At 42.3% G+C, this 16,706-nt stretch overlaps 1 protein-coding gene across 1 annotated transcript in view; it reads left to right on the top strand.

The window, feature by feature from the left end:
• HMCN2 (hemicentin 2) overlaps window positions 1-16,706 on the top strand; it is a 331,848-nt gene that overhangs the window by 184,937 nt on the left and 130,205 nt on the right. Inside the window, exons 24-29 of the mRNA XM_089669045.1 lie at window positions 2,909-3,181; window positions 3,286-3,369; window positions 4,773-4,964; window positions 5,050-5,180; window positions 8,391-8,538; window positions 10,760-10,886. Coding sequence (XP_089525171.1) covers window positions 2,909-3,181; window positions 3,286-3,369; window positions 4,773-4,964; window positions 5,050-5,180; window positions 8,391-8,538; window positions 10,760-10,886 — 955 coding nt within the window. The remainder of the gene's footprint in view (window positions 1-2,908; window positions 3,182-3,285; window positions 3,370-4,772; window positions 4,965-5,049; window positions 5,181-8,390; window positions 8,539-10,759; window positions 10,887-16,706) is intronic.

Here is a 16,706-nt window from a genome sequence, read left to right as displayed (position 1 = left end):
CGTTCTATATATAAATTTATAGGGTTTGCGAATGTGACAATTTTTGAAGACTGCAGCAGCCATAATCACATTCATCTGTGTTTCCTTTTTTTCTTTCTTTTCTTTTTTTTTCTTTTTCTTTTCTTTTTTGATTTCAGGTTATTTGTACGGAAGAGTTTTATTTGCTGTTTATGTCCTCACTAAAGCTTATTGATCATTGTCCACAGGATCAAAAGTGAATAAAAAAAATAAATGTTATGTTCTCACCAAAACAGGAACTTTATGCTTTTTGTCTGAATGAAAGAAATGTAACAAATTCCTTCATCTATGCTGAACAGCATGCATTGACAAATCTCCCTTGCTGGGTATCGGCTATCAGAATGCCTGGACAGTGACTGCATCTGATTGGGCCATCAATTTTCCACCCAGTTTTCAACAAAAGTTGACTGATCAATCCACTTTTGCTAAGTAGGATGGTGCCAACAGAATCACCCACGGCTCAAATTTTGAGCCGTGAATGGTATGTTTTAGAAAGATTTCCTTTTTACTTTACCTGTAGAACAGGAAGTAAAGGAAAACTTCACCAATAGGACATGGAGGGAAATAAACAACCTGACAGGGATTTTATCCAATGTCTTTAATTATACTTCAAAGTGACCCTGTCAGCAATGGCTTCTTCTAAAAGAAGAGTGCATGCACCATAAGATCTCCTTGGTTCAGCTTGCAAGACTACAGTATTCTGACAGCTGCCAGCAGCAGAAGCAGCTGTCAGAATACCTGAACAGCAGCTGCATCTGACTGGATGCAGCTGTTGTTCAGCTGTTAAATTTCTGCTTGGCTCCTTTTGATTTTTCAGTCGAAGAATGTCTGGTGGGACTGGTAGGGGGCCAACAGAGCCACCCACTAAGCGAATTTTCAAAAGTTTGAATAGTGTATGGCTAACTTTTGCTTCTGTCAGATTACATAGCTGCCTGCTCCTCTGTTGAGAGATTTACCCTCCTTTCCTGGGCAGTCATCTGGACAGGAAGGGAGCGGAAATGTCTGCAAAGAGGACACAGAGAGAAACAATTTGATAGAGGCTCTATCCTGTGCCCACAAAAGTAACAGTAACATTTTGGTCGGTGTTCCAATTTAAAGATGAATTCAGATGAACAGTGGATTTCAGGAGCACATAGCATCCATGTTGTTTCGACCACACATGAAATTCAGATTGACTTAATGCCTGGCAGATGCAGAATTTCTATTCACTAAGCCATTTAGCAGTACACTTTCTTTCCTACCCAGGTTATGGGTATTTGGCTGAATATATATCGGCACCTTTAGCTGGAGCTACAAGTTTGTTACTTTGATTCCTTCTTCTACTCCATAGTAAAGGATTAGAAAGGAAGACTTTTACTCAAAATTGAAATCTACCTGTTCCATAATGAGGATTTTCGCTGGTTTTTATTACCCCCCTAGAAGTACAAAAAGCCAAATGTACAGAATTGGAAGCATTTATGGCCACCCTTAGTATTATCACTGTCTAGCACCTGGCTGGTACTATACCAATCTAACCAGGAAAAAAGTATCTTGCTCATAGTGTGATTACGAAAGTGATGGTAAGTATTGTACTTTTTCTCAGGAAAGGTGGCAGCCTTCCATAGCAGTATAGTTTGCACACTGCCTTGATTTTCAGTCTGTGTGCACACAAGCGTTGGTGTATGAAGTTAATGACTTTAAAGGCTGACCTTGGCTCAGTCTGTCTGTAGTGAATCACAGAGTAGGAGATGTTCTGTCCTGGGGGAATTCTTCTGTAACAAAGTGCAGCTTTCCACCAACTCTATGCATATCAGAGGAAGATGGTGACAGCATTGAATCGTTGGCTCAGACAGGGGGAGCAGGTGCTACGGATGCTGATAGATGAAACTGAGTCCATTGTGTTCAGACCGCTAACCGCAACACTCTCAACACTGTATGATATCAACTCAGCAATTAACTGTTTCAGTCTTTTGTAGCAATAAAGCCATTTAACATGTACATACATGAGATTATAGTCATCTGAGTGTATGCCATCCTTTACGTAGGTTTGGATCTTTCAGGCTGCTCATGTGTTTGTAAGGAAAACTGTCCGTAGGGTCAGGAAGCCAGATCATCAAGACCAACTCCAGAGCTTTTTTTTGTTTTAGATACATTGAAGAAATGTTAGAAACATCTCAACTTTTACTGATGTCTGGGTCTTTATTTTAGAGCTTTCTTCTCACCTCCCATCTACTTGACAGATATCAGAGGAAACAAGAAGTCCTCCTAGCAGAGACCTAAACAAGAGTAAAAACAATGATTCTAATAGAGAAGGGTTAGATGTATTTGTATTGCTCTTTGCCTTTATCTCTGCTGGGGGGAATCACCCTTTCTAAGTGTTATGGTGAGCATTGTCACCAGGAAGGAGAGTGACGGGAATTCCAAAATTACGTTTGTCACCAGAATGGGAGTTGAGGAGAAACCGTCAAATGAAGACAATTATTTTTGGAACCACTATCAAAGATGGGGTTTCCCCTCACTTTGGAGAAATTTCCTCTCACGTCCTGTTATGTCACTGAATATGAATTAAAGGAGTATCTCTGCAATTAGACACAGGCAAAAAACTTACAGGGTTTTTCGAACATTCTCTGCTCTGTACACAACCTTAAAAAAATACACTTTTACCTAATTTTGGAACAATCTAAATGCAGCAGAATCATCAGCTTCAAAAAGGTCGCTGGATCAACCATCTTAGGTTAAATACGGAATTGGGGTGCTGACTTAATCTCTATAATCATCATTTCTCAATTTCTAAAAGTAATAAAACAAAGTTACTTAAATGAATTTGCAATTGTGGTTCTTTGTGCTCTTTTTTTGGTACACTGGGTGATAGAATAACTCTGATAAGATTCCTAATTTTTTTTTATTACAGTTCCACCACGTGTCCACCCAGGACCAAAGGTCTTAAAGACTCTTCTAGGACGCTCAGTGGTTCTGCCCTGTGTAGCTCATGGAGACCCAACACCAGGTCTCAGTTGGTTTAAAGATGGCATAGCCTTAAGGGTGGGAGACCAGGATTTCTTGCAAGGGCCTGATGGCAGTATCAGTGTCATGGAGGTTCAGCTCTCTGATTCTGGGAATTACCGCTGTGTTGCTAGTAGCAGTGCCGGAGAAGATTCCCTGGAATTTAGACTGGAAGTGCTGGGTAAGCACTAAACCATAACCACACCCATGGTTGTAAATAAAAACAGGTACCCTTTAATTTAGTAACTGTTGATAAATTATCATTATTTTTGTGTCCTTTTCCAGAGCCTCCAAACTTCAAGGACAACTCTGATGTTCTGTTGGAACAGACAGCCTATGAGCCTGTTACACTGACATGCCCCGTGCAAGGTGAGTGTTTGTTCCAGCCCTTTACTGCCCATAGCTGAACATGATAAAAGGAGAAAAGAATCTTAACTCATTTTCTAGCTGGATGATAATAGGTTAGTATGACAAACACTTTCAATCCATTTTTTAATATGGCAAACGGAATACTGAGGAGAACTTTGCTATACAACGTTTGGGCCTTAAAAATATGTCTAAAAATGCCTTTGTTGCATATTAAAACTAACCAGATTCTCCCTTAAACAAATGTAAGAATCTAGTTGGTTTCCTAGGGGAACCCCAGCACCTTTCTTTCTTTTATACTTTGTTCAGGAGCACTTTGTCTGGTAAAAGAATGAAGAGCAATACGTCAGTTTCAGGATAATACTACACAGTAGATAAAGTAACCAAAAGGTTGGTTGATTACCGGTGGTTTGACCATTATGCCCACTTTCTTCTCTGGTTGTTCTGTCTTATAAGATATTTAATAAGATGTCTTTTAATGTTGATCAATATAGACTTTATAATGCCTACATCAGCCAATGATCTTGCAGAAATGGAGCAAGTACGCACATATTCTTGATAAGAAAACTTAAGTATTTGGTGTACTATGTATGTGACCATCTATTATTAGTAACCAAATGCAGAGTGCTGTCCAAAGGCCGATGATTCTAAAAAGTTACCAGTGGGCTGATAGTTGTAGTTTACTGTTGTTTAATGTTAAATCACAGCAGTTAGATAAGAGCTACATAGGGTTCCTATTACAAGGTAAAAGTATGGCGAGGGCTTTTTATGTGATTACTATGTTTATATGTAATATTAAATCGTGAGCGCTTATTGGTCTTTAAGCAAGACAGGGTTACTCTGCATTATGGCATCTGCTCTCTGCTTATCTTGGTGGAAGTTGCAGGAATAGCAGGCCAGCACAAGCTTTATCATCCTAATTTCTGAGGGATTTCTAATGTATTCTAAGGTTGCTGAAATTACTGTACAGCATCGTTTGGGACAAACTGTACTGTCCTCTCCCATCTTGATATACATTGGACAGCTTCAAAGGAGATATCTCTAGGGTCACTACTTCAAGAAACAGTGCGCCTGAAAATGGCCATAGGGAGAAGACCTTTGTATTGGCAAGGTTTTGAGAAAGACATTTCGGTTGGGGTGTAAATTCTTATGTAGTACCTCACTGTACTGCATATACAACAAGTTGGAGGGCATCAGTTTTCAGCCTAAAGCAGTTGCCTCAGTTTCTTTTCCCTTGAACCTGGCTTAGTACCCTCTGGTTAATCCTTTAACAAGGTAAGCAATAGCAATTGAATGGTGGGCCTTGTGTAAGTGTGCTTGAACTGAATTACATAGGTGCCTGCTAAAAAGAACACAGATGTGCATATTGAACCAAGAAATACTTTTTCATGTGCTTATTCACACAGGTACTCCCACCCCACTTGTTCGCTGGATAAAAAACGGAATAGTTCTTACCGGTAACTTACCAGGGATAGCCCAGCTGGGCAATGGCTCCTTATTGATTGAATCACCATTACCAAATCATACTGGAGACTACATATGCTTGGCTACTAATGAAGCTGGCTCAGCAAGAAGGAAGACTAAGCTGGTGGTATATGGTAAAGAATAAGATCACACACGACAGCTGCTAATGTTTGCAATTTGTGAAGTGAATGGAAACTTATTGTATTATTGCCTCCTCAGCACCACCGCGGATATTAGAGAATGGACAAGCACAGAATATCTCACTGATGGCCAATCAGCATTTGAGTCTGGGCTGTGAAGTGAATGGAGTCCCCTTCCCGGTAGTCACTTGGAGCAAAGATAACAAAATAGTAAGTTGTTATCACATTAAGAGACATGTAAAGAAGTGTACATGCACATAGATATCCATCCATACACTGTGTAAAGAGAAGGAGTGGGAGGGTGAACCAATAAAAGCTATACTTCTACATCTGGGGAACCTGGGATCACCCACAAAAATGGATTGGGTTTTCGCAATGGAGTAGAGTGCAGAGAGCTTTGTGACTAAGCAGAGGGAGTCTGAATATATTATCTGGTGTCTATTAGACAAACTATGTATGTTTCAAAAATTGATACATATTCCGTGGGGAAGGAACTTTAAACACAACTCCAGCCCACACTAGGTGGGTTAAATGCTCATTTACATCTAGAGGATGGGAAAGCAGTTTTAATTAATCCATTCTCCATATTTCCGGTCAATGGTGCTCCCCTACGCTCTGGCGATGAACTGTTCTTTGGCATCCTGGTGTCCAATGCAGGGCTGTGGGCCCTGCGGCAATCTTCATGACGTCATTTAGCACAGACTACAGAATATGTTTACAGATTTATTTATTCTATTTATCATGCAGCTGTTATAGGATTATAAAACAAATTGTAGTGAGCGCTCTTAAATATATACAGCAGCTAGAACACTCCAGGTAACCACAATACCTTCAAAATATATGTATATAAATGTAAACAATAAACAGTGCAGCGCTCAAAAAATAAATTAAAGGCAGTATAAAGTCTATGCGATATCCACGGTATTGTCTGGATTAGATGAAAAACATCCAGAATATTTACTGCTTCAAATAATAGCAATGCGCACTCACCAGAAACGCATGGATTATGCGTATTGTAGGAATAATCATCCCAGATGTCAGATCCATCGAAGACCAGGTGGTGGGCATCCCTCTCACGGTGGGTCATCAAAGACTCCAAATCAGATCCAGAGGTCCCCTTAAGGTTAGTCAGGTAATCCACACTGGTAGTATTGATCCCTCCTCTGGATGGTATAGGCACCTTCTCTGTGGGGGTAATAGCTCCACAAAGGAGCCCCAAGAAACAGGTGCCAGAGATAGTGTAGTATGTTCTTAGATAATTTTATTGGTCAAAAGCAGCAACAGGGCAGTATGCACATCACAACATAAATTAGGAAGTGAAAGACAGCAGTACTGGCTGTACTGTACGGTACAGCCTCCCCTCTGATGATGTGCCTGTAGCACGAAAGGCCTAAGGAGGAGCTGTGCAGAGCGTGACGTCATTCTTACCGCCGGAGCCACGAGGAGGCCCGGCGGCCATCTTTATTGGGGTCAGTAATGCTGTCTTTCACTTCCTAATTTATGTTGTGATGTGCATACTGCCCTGTTGCTGCTTTTGACCAATAAAATTATCTAAGAACATACTACACTATCTCTGGCACCTGTTTCTTGGGGCTCCTTTGTGGAGCTATTACCCCCACAGAGAAGGTGCCTATACCATCCAGAGGAGGGATCAATACTACCAGTGTGAATTACCTGACTAACCTTAAGGGGACCTCTGGATCTGATTTGGAGTCTTTGATGACCCACCGTGAGAGGGATGCCCACCACTTGGTCTTCGATGGATCTGACATCTGGGATGATTATTCCTACAATACGCATAATCCATGCGTTTCTGGTGAGTGCGCATTGCTATTATTTGAAGCAGTAAATATTCTGGAAGTTTTTCATCTAATCCAGACAATACCGTGAATATTGCATAGACTTTATACTGCCTTTAATTTATTTTTTGAGCGCTGCACTGTTTATTGTTTACATTTATATACAGCTGTTACAGGATTGTTGATCCTTGTCATTGGAAGACATGGAAGCCATAGCTCCTCCTGTGACAGAGCTTGTACTGCAACAAAACTAGTCAGCATATGGCGAACCTTCCTAAAGTCGCTTACAAACACATGCCATAATTTTTTCTTGAAATGTAAATTGTACTAGCTGTTTGGTCTTTGCTGGAGAAGTTTGGAATTACTATAAAAACAAACATATATACTCACCTGGCTAACTTTAGATTTTAGCAGCATGCTGAAAGGCAAAGCCAGATGTCAATCAGGCAGCTGGGTGGATCCCAAGCTGAGCCTGACACCACTCTGTCCTGGCAGCTGATAGGGAAAAAGCCTGCTATCAGATGACTGTGGGTTACAGGAGTACAATTGTAAATATACTCTGTGACCATAGACTCCATTCACACTTGCACTGGAAATCGGGCAACTTTGGAGTGACTTTAAGTGCAACTTTTATCCGGCTTTACACTCTCTGGATCAAAGTCACAATAATGTAGTGAAGGCACCTTTTCAAAGCTGCTTCAGCAGGTGCCATTAAAAAGAAAAAGCTGTGACTGTGCATCTTTGATGTCCAAAGTCACATGACAAGTCACACAAGTGTGAATGGAGAATAAAGAGAAGTACAGCCAAAACATGTTTGGCCATACCTAGCTTTTAAAAGCACAACATGTAGATTGTAAGCTCCTAGGATCAGGGCCCTCCTATCCCTCTTGTATTGAACTGTATTGTTGCTGTATTGTCACCCTTTATATTGTAAAGTGCTGAGCAAACTGTTGGCGCTATATAAATCCTGTATAATAATAATAATAATAATAATATAATAATAATGTAGCATTTTCTATTGTTTGTCAATTCTGAAAATGTCTTATCAACAGCCATTGTACAGTTTTTGTTATATTTTTGACCTGATGATATAATGTAATTTGAAGCTAAGATTCAGGCAGATCCAAACACATTATTTAATGCAGTTTCGTATTCCTTAAAATGATTACATATATTTTGTTTACATGCAACTAGAAAAAGTACCTGAAATTGTCTTTCATCCCCATCAACCTAATATCCCCTGAAGAGTATTACTCTAGGAGAGAGAATGGCAGCATGTAGGAACCAGTGAGGCTTTGTTGCAGTACACATATGCAGACGTGGATCTTGCTGGCAGGAGGAGAGAGCAGAGTGATGACTAAGCAGTGTGTATAACTTATTGAGGAGGTGACACCGCTTTATTCTTTAGCTCTAACTAAAAGAGTGGTGTCACTCTGTTGGATGGACAGGCTTGCAAAGCCTTTGGCAGATTAGACAATTCTCATAGGTGCAGTTCGGATGTGTATTTGGTGGTTTGCCTGGAGTTCAGCTTTTAATAGTTTACCCAGTGCAGCTGACTAGGTTTTATGATTTTATGAGCTGCAACCGACTAACTTATTCTGTCGTTTTTGTTTTCTACCAGTTGACTGAGGCACCGGGGATCAGTTTTCAGTCTAATGGTCAGTCTCTTCGCTTTCACCGAATACGTAAAGATGATTCAGGGTCATATACATGCAGAGCTGTGAACCGTGCTGGAGAAGCCTTCCGTACCTATAATATCCTAGTATTTGGTGAGTATCTGTAAGTCCTTACTGCTGCCCAAAACTCTGGATATCAAGTGTGATCTAAAATTGATATGCTTACAAACAATGAGGGGAATTAACAAAGAGTTGTACAAACTCAGGCTCAGGCTCAGGCTCAGGCTTGCACAACTCTTCTACATGTAGAACATGGAGCAGATGCTGCTGCTAATGAACAAAAGGGATGCAAGCCCCTATGGTAATTAGGATCATTCAGTTCTCTGTTCAGGTGGCTGTGACAGGCACTGCACTAGCTTGCCACATGGCTGACTTGGGTGGTAATTAAACCCACCTAACTCTAGGTTCACACCTAAGCAGTTTACAGAAACGCAGTACAGTCCATTTAACATGATTTCCTATGGGGCAGGTTCACATCTCCGCGTTTTCACCTAGTGTGTTTTTTGGAAAGGGTCAGGGACTTTTTTGAATGCAAAAAATTGCGTTTTTGGTACTATAGACTTCAGTGGAAATGCTACAGAAAAACATGTAGTGCGTTTTTGATGTGTTTGCCACATTTTTGATGCATTTTAAATCTGCCTAGCAACAAAAGAAAAAAAATGCAAAAATGCAAAACACAACGTAAAACTCAATACAGAAACGGCTCAAATGCAACCTGCAAAGGTGTGAACCTAGCCTAATGCCTTATCAGAACCTGTGTAATTGATGTGTTCGGTTATAAACGGATTAAGTAGCAACTCTACCCATCACACAGGAGAGAACGGAGAGCTGCATGCACCAATCTCTCTGCCCTACCTGCTCTGCTGCTCAGCTCAAAGTGGAAGAAGGAGAAGAGTGTTAACTTAGTTAGACAGAGTTGGTCTCTGCTCAAGCTGCATAACCACCACAGGAGCAGAGAGACAGATGTGATCTGTCTACCGACAGCTCACATCTCATACGACAGGGTTACACCTGTTGGGAATCAGCATCAGTTTTCTTTAATAAAAAATGTCCGCTTTCCCTCTGCTAATTAGGTGCAGAACTTCACTAATTTATTTTTCACTCTGAAACAGAAACTGCTGCAGATAGATCTGAAACAGGTCAATCAGCTCTGTTAATGTGGTGCACAGGGCGAACATGCCAAATTGCCCCCCCCCCCCAAAAGATATATTAGTAATATGTGTCAGCAAAAATTCCCCCCCCCCAAAAGAAATCAAGCACTAATTTGTATGCCTACCCCCTAGGCATAAATCCCCCCTCCCAGCACAAATCTTCCCTCTCCTCCTAAAAAAAAAAAAATCCCCTTCTAGCACAAATTCTCTAACCTTCAAATTTTCCTTCTGAGCTCAAATCCTCTCTCCCCAAACTTCCCTCCTAGCACAATTTCTCTAACCCTCAATTTTCCCACCGAGCACAAATCCCCCCCTCAATCATCCCTGCTGGCACAAATACCACCAACCAAATTCCCCCTCCCAATCTCCTCGAGGTGTCCCCCCAGCTCACTTGATACCACAGTGCCCAGGGCAGCCACCCCTCTATACCTGTGGAGTGGCATTCTCAATGTATTCCCTATACTTGCCACCCACACATTCTAGAAATAAAATCTTGACAGAGATTTGAACTCTTTCCAATCTGTTTTACCGAGTTATGCTGTACACCCGGTCACATCGGGTGCAAATTGGCATGCGATTTGCATGCCCTGCGACTTGCAAATCATATGCCAAATCACACTCTATTGTCCCCAATCAGAGCGGTCAACTTGGTGCGGTTCCGACTTGGTCGGAGCTGCACCGATTTTTAAAGTAGAACATGCACTACTTTTGATGTGATTTGCATAGACATCTGAGTCAGATGTCTTGCAAATCGCACCTGAAATCGGCATCTCACCCAACTTTGAAATCGTGTGACTTCACTGTAAGTCGCACGATTTCAAAGTCGGGCTTGATGTGACCGGGGTGTTAAGGGCTCATTCACACAAGTGCTCAGCCCTGTAGAGTGTGAAGAGTTATTTGGTTATTCTGTACAAGTACTGAGCTGTGTACAGCCAAAATAAGTGGGCACACATCAGCTGTATGGACTCACCCACACAGTTTGCCAGGTATATGTTTAACAACTGGGAGTGACCAATATTTTTATTTATTTCATTTTGGATTTTACAACCTTTTATAAAGCAATGTTAGTCTGTAAGTAGTTCTGGAGCCAGACGAAATGTTTATTTGGATACTCGGCAAAATTTTCGAAAGATGTGGTTATGGTTGTATATTTTAATTTGCAGTTCCACCAACAATATACGGGGCTGGATCTGTCCAAGATATGACAGCACGAGAGGGGACAGAGGTGGAGCTACAATGCAGAGTGTCTGGGCTGCCCAAACCTCAGGTGGAATGGACCAAAGATGGACAGTAAGTAAGAAATCCTTATAAATTGCTGCTTAATGGCTAAAAGCATATCACAGATGTTCACAGTGTGGATTTGGCCATAGACCACAATTTAAAAGGATTTCTATTGATGTCTTCTGTGTTATTGCCATAAGGATGCCTCCATGAAATGGAAAGTCTGTATACCAGTCAGTGCAATCCCAAGTGCCATACTATAATTATTTAGGTACGGCCATATTACTGAGACCAAGAACTAATCCGAAGGTATGAGAACTTTGGCTCTATGACATTAGTTATACCTAAATATTTATTTGAAAGTGCAGAGAACACCAAAAGGCCCCTGTGTGAGAAAAAACAAAATGCAACTACTACCCAAGTACAAACACTGATTCTAGATAGATAGATAGATAGATAGATAGATAGAGTAGCTTTTTGATAGACTAAACTTTCATGGTCTAATATGCAGTTAGCGTTTGAGAGAGAACACCTCAGGGTGGCCAAAAATAAACCAGCAGGGACTATATACAGTATGCACTTGCCAAAAGTATCAGGACGCCTACCTTTCCATGCACATGAACTTTAATGGCATCCCAGTCTTAGTCCGTAGGGTTCAATATTGAGTTGGCCCACCCTTTGCAGCTATAACAGCTTCAACTCTTCTGGGAAAGCTGGCCACAAGGTTTAGGAGGGTGTCTATGGGAATAGTTGACCATTCTTCCAGAAGTGCATTTGTGAGGTCAGGCATTGATGTCCAACAAGGAAGCCTGACTCACAGTCTCTGTTCTAATTCATCCCAAAGGTGTTCTATCAGGTGGAGGTCAGGACTCTGTGCAGGCCAGTCAAGTACCTCCACCCCAAACTCCCTCATCCATGTCTTTATGGACCTTGCTTTGTACACTGGTGCGCAGTCATGTTGGAACAGGAAGGGGCCATCCCAAACTTGTCCCACAAAGTTGGGAGCATGAAATTGTTCAATATATCCTGGTATGCTGACGCCTTAAGAGTTCCCTTCACTAGAACTAAGGGGCTAAGCCCAACCCCTGAAAAACAACCCCACACCATAATCCCCCCTCCACCAAACTTTACACTTGGCACAATGCAGTCAGGCAAGTACCATCCTTCTGCCAACTGCCAAACCCAGACACATCCATTGGATTGCCAGACAGAGAAGTGTGATTGGTCACTCCAGACAACACGTCTCTACTGCTCTAGAGTCCAGTGGCGGCGTGCTTTACACCACTGCATCTGCTGCTTTGCATTGCACTTGTTGATGTAAGGCTTGGATGCAGCTGCTCGGCCATGGAAACCCATTCCATGAAGCTCTCTATGCACTGTTGTGCTAATCTGAAGGCCACATGAAGTTTGAAGATCTTTAGCTATGGACTCTGCAGACAGTTTTCGACTTCTGCGCACAGTGCGCTTCAGCATGTGCTGACCCCGCTCTGTCATTTTACGTGGCCTACCACTTTGTAGCTGAGTTGCCGTAGTTCCCAGTTGCTTCCACTTTGTTATAATCCCACTAACAGTTGACCGTGGAATATTTAGTAACAAGGAAATTTCACAGATGGACTTATTGCACAGGTGGCAACCTATCACGGTAACACGCTTGAATTCACTGAGCTCCTGCGAGCGACCCATTTTTTCACAAATGTTTGTAGAAGCAGTCTGCATGCCTAGGTGCTTGATTTTATACACCTGTGGCCATGGAGGGGATTGGAACGCATGAATCTAATGATTTGGAGGGCTGACCCAATACTTTTTGCCAATGTAGTGTAGCTCCAGCAAATGGTCACCGGAAGCCCAGTACAGAGGACAAGTAAGTCCTCTGCAGGGTTTCCCTAGCATAGGGGTAAGCAATAATCAGGTGATTGCTGTGTTTTCTGATGGCAGCCAACCAGGAAGTGAGTAAGGAGATCTGTGGATTACACAAGCAATGCAAATATCTAGTATAGCGTAATCCTTTGAATTTTTACTTTATTGTAACAGCATTAAAAGCAATCTGTTAATGCGTTTCTGCCTCAAAGGGCCTTTATCATAGCATTTCTGTGGCTTACCTTCTCATTTTCCATGCTGACACCTGCTCCAATGATGATTGTGGCAGCCAGCAATACCATCCTACATACAGTACATCAATGATATGTCTACCCTTGAGGAGCAGTGTGTGCCATACCTAAAATCTTAAAGAGTAACTCCACTTTTGTTGAGAAAAAAGCATTCCCCTCTGGGTGATCTATGTACATTGTAGGGATTTAAATACTTTGTTGCAGATTCCTATATTTTGTTATTCTGAAGAAATAGCTGTTTGTGTCCATGTGCAGAGTGAATGAGAATGGCAGTGACTTTATAATTATCAATCAGCTGCTGCACCTGCAGGGCTCTGAGGAAAATGGCAGAGTCTGTATCCCTTTTAGACATGATTTCCCTTTGGGAGTATCTCACCAAAAATGACATCCTTGTTGCAGGTGATGCCCAATATCTGACTTGTATCTTAGGGCAGATTTCTCGGAAAATCAGTGAACCAATCACATTTACAGAAATTACATTTCTGGGGTGTTTTGCACACCATCTACTGTATGTACAGAACTCCTCCAGGTTGTAGTATTGCATTTAATTTTACAGGAAATCACAGTGGTGCAGAATGAAAAGGAAAGGTCGTTTTTAACCACTTGCTAACTGCGATATAGCCGAATGACCGCTACAGCGTGGCTGTCCAGTTCTGGGAGGGCGTCATATGAAGTCTTCCTAGAACATGCCCTCCCGCACACACCCAGCGATCTCCATGATCGCTGTGTATTATGGACACAGCTGATCACATGATGAAGTAAAAGGCCCATCACAGCAGCCTTTTACCACATGATCAGCTGTGTCCAATGACGCAGCAGATCAGAGTAAACACAGTTGCCGGTTATCGACAACACTTTCCTCATGCTGTCACAGCGTGAGGAAAGTACTGCCGATAACCAGCAACTGTCACAGAGCAGATCATTAGGGTCCTGATGATCAGTGCTGCAGTGTTGCTTGGCAGTGCCCCCCAGCAGTGCCCCTCATCAGTGCTGTACAAGCAGTTGTGCCCATCAGTGCCAGTTAGTGCCATCACTCACTGCCCATCATTGCTGCATATCAGTGCAGCATCATCATTGCCTCCTCATCAATGCCCACCAGTGCCAACTCATCAGTGCTGCCTATCAGTGCAGCCTCATCAATGCACATCAGTGAAGGAGGAAAATTACCTGTTTGTAAAATTTTATAATAGAAACAAAGAGAAACTTTTTTTTAATTTTTTGCTCTTTTTTTCTTTATAGTGCAAAAAATAAAACACCCAGTGGTGTTTAAATACCACCAAAAGAAAGCTCTATTTGTGTGGAAAAAAAATATGATAACAATTTCATATGGGTACTATGTTGCATGACCGTGCAATTGTCATTCAAAGTGTGCGAGCGCTGAAAGCTGAATATTGGCCTGGGCACGAAGTGGGTAGTGTAGCAATTGTATGTTATTTTTTTTAGTTTGCTATTTTTTTTTCTTGCTGAAGTGGAGTTACCTCTTAAGTTAGAGTGTCTGACGGGGATTCAATAGCATAGTTTATTGTGACAAATAAAAGCAGTAAAAAATGTGTACCTGTAGCTTACAGTTCTCAGCGTCTTTAGGGATCAGGACCTCGAGAGTAGAAGAGCTCTTCCACCAATCCAGGGGGTAATGGATAGCAAAGTGGGCCTGGGCAAAAGCTGTTACAGATCACCTACTGTATAATAGTCATATCAATCACAACTGACTTTCACATTGTTTGATGGATAAAGTTGCTTGTGGTCTGGGTTCACTTTAAAAAGCATGTGTCAGGAATGGACTTGCCAGTGGTGTTGGGACTCACCTGCCTTGTGGGCTGCAGTACCAGGGCTGGCCAGCGGGTGCTCTCAGCAACCAGAGGCTCACTCCTGCAATGAGCCATCACCTGAGGCTGATTGCAGCAGGTGTATTTAAGGAATGGCCAGAGCTGCAGTCAGGGCCTTGGTGTAATGTTCCCCCATGAGCCCCTGTACCTGCATCCTGTCTGCTTTCTGCCTGATCCTGCTTTATCCTGACTCTGCATGAACTCTGCCTGTCCTGACCTCGGCTATTCCTGACTACTCTTCCGCCTGCTCCTTGTACCTTACCTGCCCGTTTGCTACCGACCCGGCCTGCCTGACTATGTTGATTTGTATATATGGTTATCTGTTGGAGTTTGGGTTATTTGCACTGTGTTATGTTTACCTTGCACTGCGTTTGTGTTGTTTAGTCTTAATAAATTGTCTTATTTACACTATACCTGAAGCCTGCATTTTCCTATGTCAGTCCACACATTTCTGGTCATACCCGGATCCCTAACAGCATGCTTCAGCTCATATATATGTATTTCTTAAAAAGTCATGAATTTATTTTATTTGTATAGCAGAATTACATCAAATCTGTCCTCATGTTTGGTCGCTACACCCGTGTCTGAAAGCTGAAATGGGTCTTGCAGTGGGTGTGTCTGTTGTACAAGGTGACGGCGATGGGGGCGATTGCTGTGCTCATCACCAGTGTAGTATGAAGAGCAGGAAGGAGGTGGGGCAGTGACACAGACACTTCAAAATTGCAGACTCCTTGGGTTGCACAGTCATATAATGCAGTGTGGGGAGATCACAAGAGCATGTGCATTTATTAAACATCTTTTGCCGGGTAAAAATACCTTTTCATATTTTAGCTTTTTTCATTGATACAGCCGTTTATTTGGCTGGGCCTACAATTTAAGTCAGTACTTGGTTGTGTTCCCCAGCACTAGGAGTTAACATGCATCAGCTGTTGACTTGCAGACATCCCCCATACACTACCATGAGCCACATCTGCATACATTTATCATCTCCTTCCCAGGGAAAGTACTTCTCCCGCTTTCAAGTTGACTGTTCTCACTCAGCAAGGTGTCATTAAGGAGGTGGGGGAGACAAGCTGTATGTCTATTATCCCCTCATATCCTGTACATACTAACACGTGGCAGGTGTGCTGTGCATATGTTACCAAGGCTGTGGGAGACAAGGGGGGCCCATTGAAAGAGCTGGAGGTAAGAAGCGCACTATAGTATGCGGTCAGACTTGGGTAGATGAAGGCAAGCTGATCTATTCTCAGGGGAGCACAGTGTCTAAATGGTTAGCACTTCTGCCTGGCAGTACTAGGATCGTTGGTTTGAATCCCAACCATGGCACCACCTGCCTGGAGTTTGCATGTTCTCCCTGTGCCTGCATGGGTTTCCTCTGGGTCCTCTGGTTTCCTCCTACACTCCAAAGACATGCTGGTAGGTTAATTGGATCCTGTCTAAATTGGCCCTAGTATGTGTATGTATGAATGTCAGTTAGGGACCTACGATTGCATGCTACTTAAGGGTTAGGGACTGATGTATATGTAAAGGCTGTGGGAGACAAGGCGGACCATTGATAGAGCTGGAGGTAAGCGCACTATAGTATGCGGTCAGACTTGGGTAGATGAAGGCAAGCTGATCCATTCTCAGGGCAGCATAGTAACTAAATGGTTAGCACTTCCGCCTGGCAGTACTAGGGTCGTTGGTTCAAATCCCAACCATGGGACCACCTTTCTGGATTTTGCGTGTTCTCCCTTTGCCTGCGGGTACTCCGGTTTCCTCCCACACTCCATAGACATGCTGGTAGGTGAATTGATTCCTGTCTAAATTGGCCCTAGTATGTGTATGTATGAATGTGAGTTAGGGACCTTATATTGTACGCCCCTTGAGGGTTAGGGAGTGAAGTGAATGTACAATATATATGTAAAGCGCTACGTAAATTGATGACACTATATAAGTAACTAAAATACATTTTT

The sequence above is a fragment of the Staurois parvus genome, unplaced genomic scaffold (assembly GCF_062004578.1).
Source record: "Staurois parvus isolate SC_StPar_1 unplaced genomic scaffold, SC_StPar_1.0 ptg000068l, whole genome shotgun sequence".
Taxonomy (NCBI): Eukaryota; Metazoa; Chordata; class Amphibia; order Anura; family Ranidae; genus Staurois; species Staurois parvus.
Note: the sequence above shows the minus strand (reverse complement) of the source record. Positions and strands in the feature narration are given on the sequence as shown.